Source organism: Arachis duranensis, chromosome 2 (genome assembly GCF_000817695.3).
Source record: "Arachis duranensis cultivar V14167 chromosome 2, aradu.V14167.gnm2.J7QH, whole genome shotgun sequence".
NCBI classification, from domain to species: domain Eukaryota; kingdom Viridiplantae; phylum Streptophyta; class Magnoliopsida; order Fabales; family Fabaceae; genus Arachis; species Arachis duranensis.
Genome location: NC_029773.3, coordinates 81,486,777 through 81,496,810, shown reverse-complemented (window position 1 = coordinate 81,496,810; position 10,034 = coordinate 81,486,777). Strand labels below are relative to the sequence as shown.

The window sequence follows — 10,034 nt, the reverse complement described above, 5'->3', positions numbered from 1 at the left end:
CAAAACTAGTTTTACTACCAGAATAAAGTGGGATATGATTAGTCCATGTCAATAGAAGCACACTAATATAGAGTTAAGCTCTACTTTGACTTTTAAAATTGTCGAATTGTATTGATTTAGCCCTTGACTTTTTATAATTTGGGGTCATTTAGATTAAAAAAGGTACACCAATGCAGTCCTTCCTATATTTTAATTTCTATCACTGGAATTCAATGTTATTACTGATGTAACTTAAGTCTTGCCATGTTGGACATATTAAAACGAAGTCTTACGCATTTTGACGCCAAAGAAGACATTAAACAAAATACGTACGACGTTGTTTTAATATGTCTAGCGTGGCAAGACTTGAGTCACATCACTAACGGCGTTGTATTTTGGTGAAGAAAAATATACAAAAGACTATATTGGTATACTTTTTTTAATTTGGAGAACTAAATTGTAACCATTGAAAAGTCAAAAACTAAATCAGTGTAACTCGTCAATTTCCGATACCAAAGTGACCCTTAACTCACTAACATATGAATATATGATACAATTTCATTTGAGAAAATATTCGGGCTCCTCTACCGAGAAGGGAATTTTTATTTTCCAACTTGAATAACTTGCCTTTTTTTTGGTCTAGTAATAATTGTTGGGCTTTTGCTGGGGCTCCAAAAGCCTCTTTTGCTTGTGGATGCTCACATTTATCAGGGCAAACCATCAAAGGCAACTTGCGATACTGCTTTTTCACGTCATCAGGTGATGATTCAAATGGAAGCTTTAGATACTCAAATGGATTCAACTTAAAACAAGAGAGAATCCTAGCGACTTCGTTGTCCCTCTCGGCTTCGCTGACTTCGGCAAAGAAGTTCTTGAGAAGCAAATGGTCGTCGATGGTGGATGTAGCCGGAGAAGCTGTCTCTCCCATTTTTCCGATTTCAATTTCAATTTCAATTTTAGATTTTACCAGCTTCTCGGATCCCACCACACCTGCAACTTGCAGCTGCTCCTCTTGGCAAATCAGCCGTCACTTTCTTCACCTTGCGCAAGAGACCAGAATTTGCACCCTTCATTACGGCGACATCACTCTGCTGTCATTAGTCCATGCTGCTTGGTGATGATGAAACCAAAGCAAGAACGCCACAGTCACTTTCCTCTCTTGTTGAAGCCACTGTGTACACTGCAAGTTGTCACCGTCCCAAGTCAGAGTTGGTTACCTTGTTGCCATGTCCTATTAGCTGGTGCGTTGAAACTCTGTTATGCCCGTCACTCTTCTTCCGTGGTTGGTCATGGTCTCTTTGAAATTCCTTTGTGTTTCTCTTCTTGCAATTTCTCTAATTTTCACTGGTTGGTCCCAGGTCCAATTTCAATTCAATTTGTCATTTATCGCAAGGTTTGCCACTTGATGTGATAGTTGATTGCCCTCTCTATGTGTCCATGTAAAACCGCTATTCAATATACCTTCCACCAGGACATAGATATCCATTAGAATCGGATCTATCTGATTCAAATAGGATATTTTCTAATTGGAGATTTTTTTCTAGAATAAGAGCACTCCTTAATGCCATTGATTCCACTATTAAACTAGATGTTGCTCTGACTATTTCAGCTGATCCTGCTACCAAATCTTTTACTTTATCTCTGATTACAACAGTTATTGCGCCCTCTCCGGATTCCTTCCTGAAAGCTCCATCGACATTCATTTTGAGCCTGTCTCCTATTGGCAGCCTCCAGGTAACCCTTCTTCTGTAAGAATTTTTATTTTCAATACTCTTTCTCTTGTTTGTGATTGGCTGCTTCTGTTCATCTATTTTATTTGCCTCCACAAATTCTATTTTCAAAATTCTCGCCCTTGTAATTGTTGCCATTGGTTCTGTGTTTATATTTCGGAAAATTGCATAATTTCTGGATTTCCAAACTTCCCAGCTTAGGTATCCCAATTTGTTTATCATAGTTTCTTTTGCTTCTTTGCCCTCCCTGTTAATTTGCCTCATATTCTCTAATAACCATACTCCATATGAGGTAACATTTTCTGGTGTTGGAATGCATTGACTTTGAGCACCAAACCACACAGCCCTCGTCCAGGGACAAGTAATAGTGCATGCTCTATTGTTTCTACTTCAGTTCCACAAATTTGACATATATGGCTTCTTATGATTCTCTTCTTATATAGATTATTATTTACTGGAATTATATCATGTGCGGCCCTCCATACAAACATTTTGATTTTTTTAGGGACTCACATTCCTCAGATCTCCTTCCAAAGTTCCTTTAAATGTGTACTTGAAGATGCTAAACTTGTTTCGTGTTCTCTTTTCTCCATCTTTGCCACATAATAACCTGTCTTCACTGTATACATTCCATCATATCTGTAAGGCCACATTATTCGATCTTCTTTATTAATAAAGCTTATTGGTGTTTTCATGTTCATATCTCGTATGTTCTGTGAAAAAATTTGTCTAATTTTGTTTTCATTCCATCCTCCACCTTCCTCTATTAAATCACTCACTCTGTTGACTATTGTGTTTATGGTTGCTAGATTTATACTTATCCCCATAATCCAATTATCTTCCCTCACTTTAATTGATTTACCTTGTCCAATGCTCCATCTTCCTTTCCTTCTTAAAAAATATCTTCCTGGTATTATGCTTTTCCAAACCCAAGATCCTCCTTTCCCTCCTTGGCTTCCCAAAAGTCTGTTTCTGGAAAGTATATATCCTTCGGTATTTTTACCCAAATGGCATCAGGATTCCTAGTTACTCTCCAAGCTTGTATCACAGATTTAATCAAGATCTCTTTACCCGCCTGATTTAGCAATTTTTCTTTCCAGCCTTCTAACTTGTTCATCACCTTCTCCTCTATCCATGTTAGTGCCTTATTTTTGGATCTTCCCCACTGTGCCGGTAGCCCAAGATATTTTCCTGGTTCCTCCCATGTAAGCATTCCTAATATCTCCTCAATATTTACCCTCGTTTGGATAGGAACTTGGCTTCCAAAAATGATCCCCGACTTCTCCAAGTTTATCATATGTCCCGATGCTTTCGTGTATTGATTCAAAATCTGTATAATTTGATAAAGTTCATCATCCTTTGCTTCAGCCAAGACTATACAATCATCTGCGAACAAAAGATGTGTAATGGTAGGTGCTACCTTGAAACCTGTAATCTCTCCCTTATTGTATGCCTCCTCCATAAGAATGGTAAATACTTCAGCTGCTAATATGAAAAGATAGGGAGACAGTAGATCGCCCTGCCCGAGGCCCCTCTGTGGATTAATGACCTTACTGAAGTTTTCGTTTACTTTAATCCTATAAGAAGCACTTTTGACACATTCCATAGCGATCTTGACCCATCTTTGATCAAAACCAAATGCTTGTAACACTTTTTTCAAAAAATTCTACTCTAGTCTATCGTATGCCTTATTCATATCTAACTTGACTGCTACATTTTGTGATATCCTCCTTTTCCCTTTTTTCCAAGGCTGTGGAACACTTCTTGTACGATCAAGATATTATCTTGAATGTATCTTCCACCAACAAAAGCACTTTGTATAGGAGAAATGATCTTGTCTAGTATCTTCCTCAGCCTGATTACAATTACCTTTGTTATGATTTTGTAGACAAAGTTGCAGCAACTTATTGGTCTCAGTTGGCTTAAACTCTTAGGCTGTTTGATTTTCGATATAAGCACAACTGTTGTTTTTCCCATTTCCTTTGGTATTGTTTCAGATGCAAAAACCTCTTTCACCACTGCGCTTACTTTCTTATGGATTACATCCCAATGCTTTTAAAAAAAAGTCCATTTAAACCGTCTGGACCTGGCGCTTTTAGGCTCCCCATCGAAAATGCCGCTTCTTTAATTTCTGCATCAGTAATACCCTGTAGTAGCTCCTCGTTCATTTGTTGGGTAACTCTCCTTGGGATCTTCTTTATGTTGTCTTCGAAGTTTCTTCCACCTATTGTTGTGAAAAGCTTGGTGAAATGTTCTTCAATTAAAGGCATTATCTCCTTATTGCCACTGATCCATTGTCCCTCTTGATTTTTTAATCTTTCAATTCTATTACGATCCCTTCTTTGTATTATTGAAGCGTGACAGAATGAGGTATTTTTATCACCCCACCTCAATCATTTGATTCTGGATCGTTGGCCCCAGTACTTCTCCTCCCGTCTCCATAAGGTTTCAATTTCTTTCTTCAATGTTATAATATGTTGTTGAACCTCCTCCGTTAGGTCTCTTTTCTGAAGCTGCATCAGCTCTTCCTTCAGCCTATTTATCTCCCTATCTGCTCTCCTAAAGGTTGTTTTGCTCCATTTGCTCAATTCAATTTTGCAGTTCCTTATTTTGCCTGAGAGATCTTCCTATTTGCCTACTTGATTTTCGTTTTTACTCCATCCTCTTTTGATAATTTCCTTGCATTCTTCATGGTCTTCCCAATAAGCCTCATACTTGAACTGCTTGGAACTTCTTCCCTTCGGCCTTAGCTGTAGAAGTATCGGACAATGGTTTGAGCTAATTGCCGGGGAGAGCAGTAAGTGTAGCATTCTGATATACCATGCGCCAAGCCCAATTTGCCAAGGCTCTGTCTAACCTCTCTCTAGTGACAAATTCATTCCTCGGGTTGTTGAACCACGTGAATCTACCACCTTTTAAGTCAAGATCCATTAGCCCGTTATAATTGATAAACTTTCTAAATTCCTCTATTTGACTTCGAGGCATAAACTTTCTAAATTCCTCTATTTGACTTCGAGGCTTTGGGTGTAATCCTACTTTCTCTTCTTGATCTAAAATATCATTGAAGTCTCCTATGAATATTTGTGGATCATTCGTTGGTCTACTATGTGTTGACAACTCCTTCCATTGAGCCTTTCTATGTTGAAATTTTGGATTCCCATACACAAAATAGCAACTCCATTCATAGTTATTATCATCTTTTATTTTAGCTTTTATATAATTATCAGACCAAGCATAAACATCAACATCAAGATTTTTATTCCACAAAAGGCATAGACCACCGTACAAGCCCCGGAGTTCCACACAAAAGTGTTTCTCAAAACGTAACTTCCTTTTAAGTTTCATAATTCTACATTCCTTGGCCCTTGTTTCTATCAAGAACAAAATATCTGATTTAAGTTTCCTACAGAGGTCCTGAGCCTCTGAGACTGTTGCAGGGGCTGCAGCCCCACGACAGTTCCAACTTAAAACACTCATGGCTCGAGGTGGGGCATGTGTCGGCCCGCCTCTTCAGTCATATCAAAAGAAAAGTTGCTATGATCACCTGTGATAGTCAGTCTTTCTGTGCTTCTCCCTTTGGTTTTTTTCTCAACTCTGCCCCTTTTGCTTCTCATCATCATGGTCTATTGTTCCGTCTCTGTCTCATCTGAATCCAGCATTATGAGGCTTTCTATCGCATCCCTTTTTCTTTTAATATTAAGTTTGCATTGCATCTTGTTTGCCAATTCAATTTTCTAGTTTCCTGGACTTTTCCTATCATGTTGCTGCTCTTGCTTTTCACATCTTCACTAGCAAGCTCCACCAAGTAAAAGCTTCCCTTACCATCTCTATGGACTTGTGTTTTCCAGGCTTTTTTCTTCTCCCACTTCCTCCATGTTTTGTTTTCTAAAATTCCATAGGCTTTCACTTGGCACCTCCTCCCTAGTTCCCGTTACTATGACTTCCCTATGCTCAATCATCCTCTGTTCTGTATTGGCTTCATTTTTCTTTTCAAATTTCTCCCTAAATAGCTCCCTTATTGTCTTGGCCCTTTCTTTTTCAGTAGCTTTTTCCTGCTGCATCTGTTCTCTACTTCCATGTTCAGTATGTGTTGGCAGCCTTGTATTATCTTTACCTGGGCCTAGGGGTGGCAAACGAGCCTAAACCCATCGGGTCGGCCTGCGTAACCCGCCAAAAAAGGCAGGCTGGGCTGGAAAATTAGGACCGCCAAATAGTAAAAGTCTGCTTAACCCGCACCACTTAAACTGCGGACTTTGGCGGGGGCGGGGCGGGCTTCCCCGCCGGGCTTAGAATTTTTTAGCAAGGGAAATTTTTACAATTTTTTTTACCAAAACCCAACTTCCCCCAACCCAACTTACAAGAGAATGAAGATAAAAATTGAGTATTTTGGAATATATTTATTTTGTTTTAGAGACAATATTTATAATTATGTTTTGGATTATGTTTATTTTGCTTTGGGAACAATATTTATAATTACAAAAACTTTAATGTTTGTGAATATAAAAATTATAATTTGTTTATACTTTGAAAAATGGATTCTGGGACCGCCTCACTAGGCGAGCCAGCCCGCCAAAGGGCGGGCTTTTACCGGGACGAGGTGGGGCAGGACGGGCTTCCCTGCTTGCCACCCCTACCTAGGTCGTTGGTGCATGAGTAACTTTTTTCTTCTTCATAATCTGCATTCCTTTGGCACCTTTTGTTGGGCTCTCCTTCTTGAAATCTTCTTATGCCTCCTAAGTCTTGTTCTACCTTCTCTATTGGGCCAGGTGCATTTTTGTCTATACTCTAGTTGGCATCTTTACCTCTTTGTTGTTGTGTAACCTTGTCCAATATCCCCATCAATCTCTGATCTTTCTTCCCTTGATTTTCTCCATTAGTCAGCTGATTTTATGGATTTCTCCCACCTGCTCTGCTACTTCTATTCTTACTTTTTCTATACTTCCTTGACTTCCAGAAATTTCCTCTCCCTTCTTCTCCGTATTTTTTGTTTGATCAATACCTACTCCACTAGCTGCAGACCCTGTAGCTCTGCCACATGCATGTTGTATTCTGTTCTTCCACCCGCCTCCCCTCCTTTTTATTTTTTCTTCGCTGCACTGTTCCTCATTCTTCTCCGTTGCAACATGAATTGCTTTTGCTTGATTGACCCCCATTTCTGCTGTGTATTTAGGCATATCTGAGTTCCATGAAGCCATCATCCTTTCTTTGTTGCGCTCATTCCTCCCATGCCCTAAGACTCCACAGTTCAAGCAATATGCATCTTGTAGTCTTTCGTATTTGAAGTGAATCCTAGCATCAGTAAAATTGTCCCTGCTCATCCAAAATCCAGTAGGTAGTGCCTTTGTAACTTCCATGGCCACTCTCACTCAGAGAAAAGATCTTACCAAAATATTGTTTTTGAATGGGTCCTCCACTTTCTCAACTATCCCCATTCTTTCACCTATAAATTTGGCTGTTCTAACATTCATGTATTCCAAAGGCAGGCCATGAATCTATACCCAAAATTCTAGAAAGTTTTGATCAACTTCGTTTATTAACTCATTTTGTGGCCACAGTTTTAGATTGATCAGATAGCCCCTTACACTTCATGCCCTCCCTTTTAAGATCTGTTGTCCTCTTCTTTTGTCTTCAATGCTTATTAACACCTTGTTTCTTTCTACTTTAGAGATGGATAATCCTTTCAGATTTCCCCATATCTCCATTAGAGCATTATTGATTGTCTTAAAATTAATCTCTTTATCTGCAATGATTTTTTCAACTATGTTGATGCATTCTGGCTTGAAAACCTGTTGCTCCTCCTGTGTGATTGTTATTGTTTTTCCTTCTATAGGGTCACTGAGAAACAACGCCATCCTTGCTTCAGTAAACTCCGCCAAAGCTCTTGCCTTCAATGTAGTGCTAAAATGATGGTCTTGTGTGTGAATGCTATGAAATAAAGATGTATTGTTGTGTGTGGGTTCTACCAAGTAGATATATGTTATTTTGTGTTAATGAATGAAGGGTTTTAACTTCTAATGGATATTTTGTGTTGGGTCCATCTACGGTAAAGATGCATTTTGATACAGATTTACAAATCTACTGTGGACACATGTTGCTTCTGTGAGGTAGCTCTCAGAAAGCTAGGGAGGCTCATGGAAGGGCTGGTTGAGCCGGTTAGATAGGTGAGCTGAGAACGGGGTTGGCGTTGCACAGGGTCCCGTTAGTGCCGTTGTTGGGCCTTGAGGTTTGACCCAAAAAAGAGTGGGGGTAGGCAAGGTAGTTGTTGCTGTGGGTCAATCTTCTCCTGTGGTCCAAAAGAACCCTAGCAGCGTTCACCAAATTAGAGCCCCCGCGGGTATCATGACTCCAGCTGCAACCCGAGCTTGGCTTCTTCGTCCGTTCCGGCAGCTCCGTCCGGGTCAAGGACCACTCCAAGGACGCCATTCACCGGAGCATGCGTCGTTGCCAGGGACCGGTGGTGCTCACGAATGCCGTCGTGATCAAGTGCGGTTGGCCTGTAGTCAGTGTTGTTGTCCCTTGTCCGCTGTGCGTGTAAGTCGAACGTAGGATCTGCTTTGCCCGATGAATCATCATCTTTGAGTGCCGGTCTCGAAACGTATTCAGGTTAGGTTGAGTATGAGTATTGCTTTTGAAACTTGTATTGTGAATTTGTAGATTCTGGTATTGGCTTAGAGGTGGAAATCCGAAATACCGCTGATGTTGGGTAGTTGGTAAAAGAGTAAGTTAAATTAAATCATTGTTAGCATTTTAGGAACTCGTGAATGAACAAATTGGTAGATTCATTAGACATATGTGTTAGTTATAAGTTAGTAGGTTCAATATATTATGGGTGTGATAAATTGTTAATGCAATAGGTAATAGTAGAAATCTAGGGAAGATAATAGAAACATGGATGTTGAGTGGTCAGTGCCTATTACCGCGCGTTTAGGTAATTGTGATGTTTTAGGAGGAAGGTTGAGGGCTTAGAAATTGTGCAAGGTGATTGATTATGTTAAACCGCTATTTAGATGTACCCTTGATGTAAGGTAGTTTGTTTATTCCAAATGGAATATCATTTCCCCATTTGCGGCTAAGTATGAGTGCTGCTTTGAAATTAAGGACTTGTAGCACTCTACTAGGAAAGGGCATCTTCATGGACATTAGAGACATAGACATGGCATTTTCAATGTTTCGTTTCGTGGCGGGTTTAGCAACGAGTATATGATGAAAAGAAAAGTGTAAATGAATTCTAAGTTGATCTTGGTATGTTTTCTCCCTTTTGAGACGTTTTTTTTATTTTGTTGAGTTTTTTAAATGCTGGCGATAAAATTTTGAAAGGGTTTTTTTTATCCTTTTGGGAAGTGTTCCGAGGGTTACCTGAAACTGTAAGTCGATCTCGGTCGAGATCTTCTGTGTCGGTCGGAGCCGATGTGTCCGGCAGGTGTATAACGGCCGGAGCTGGTGTATCTGACTTGTGGAACTGAAAGTGCTGCTGATCCTTCGTCCCCGGAGGGTGGGGGGTACCTGCAAGGGACTCCAATTCTTAAGTTAGCAAGGGTATTAAGCAGATATTGAGTAGGATCAGAATATGAGTTATACCTGGGTGCTCCAGTGTATTTATAATGGTGAGATGTGGCCTCCTGTGGATAAGATAAGTTAGTTATCTTATCTTATCTTCAAGTGAGGTCATCTTATCTTCAAGGGAACCGCCCTTCTCTTGTAGGCTTGGGCTGCCTTAGGATCTGTGGCGTGTTCCTCTATTTGGGCCCTTCGTTTGGGCTTTCTCGTGACTTGGCCGAGCTCTTTGAGAAGAGGTCGGATTGTCCTGACCTGAAGAGGTCGGTCGCTTTGTCTGTAGAACATCCCGGGTCGGACAACTCGACCCAGGATATGAACAGTGCCCCTGCTTGAGCTCGGTCTTCTTTTTTAGGTCGAGTCCTTGACTTCGGTCTTTCTTTGGTGAAGCCGAACTCAAGTATTTTGTTGACTCCTTTTGTAGTAGCTTTGAATGTAGAACGTTTCTTCTAAAAGACGCGCGCTTTTATATCGGCGCTTTTTTGGGAACGTGCGAGGGTTTAATGCCTTCTTTAATTTGAGCATTAATTGCCCCGTTTCCCTTTGGCTCTTTACTTTGATTTTGAAAATCCAGAAATGGTTTCTCTCCTTTAGCCTTTTCGTAACTTCTTTTCTCTACTCTCTTTGCTTTCTGTTCTTTCGTTTGCGCTTGTTTTCTCTTGGAGTTTTTATAGTTTTTGTGTTTTCTCTTCTGCGACATTGCCCTTGTTCGCGTTTTTGCTTGTGAGAGGGCGTCCCAGATTTCGTCTCCTTCTTCAATTTCTTTGAAGC

At 40.2% G+C, this 10,034-nt stretch overlaps 1 protein-coding gene across 1 annotated transcript; it reads right to left on the bottom strand.

Annotated features, from left to right (window-relative positions):
* Window positions 1-503: 503 nt before the first annotated feature.
* On the bottom strand, window positions 504-907 carry LOC127744978 (uncharacterized). The gene is made up of 2 exons (XM_052257899.1): window positions 607-907; window positions 504-511 (listed from the first exon to the last, which is right to left on the bottom strand). The coding sequence occupies exons 1-2, from the start codon at window positions 905-907 to the stop codon at window positions 504-506; spliced, it is 309 nt and encodes a 102-aa protein (XP_052113859.1).
* Between the last annotated feature and the right edge of the window lie 9,127 nt (window positions 908-10,034).

Excerpts from the sequence above, each read along its gene's own strand:
- LOC127744978 (XM_052257899.1), bottom strand. The coding sequence starts at position 907 with ATGGGAGAGACAGCTTCTCCGGCTACATCCACCATCGACGACCATTTG.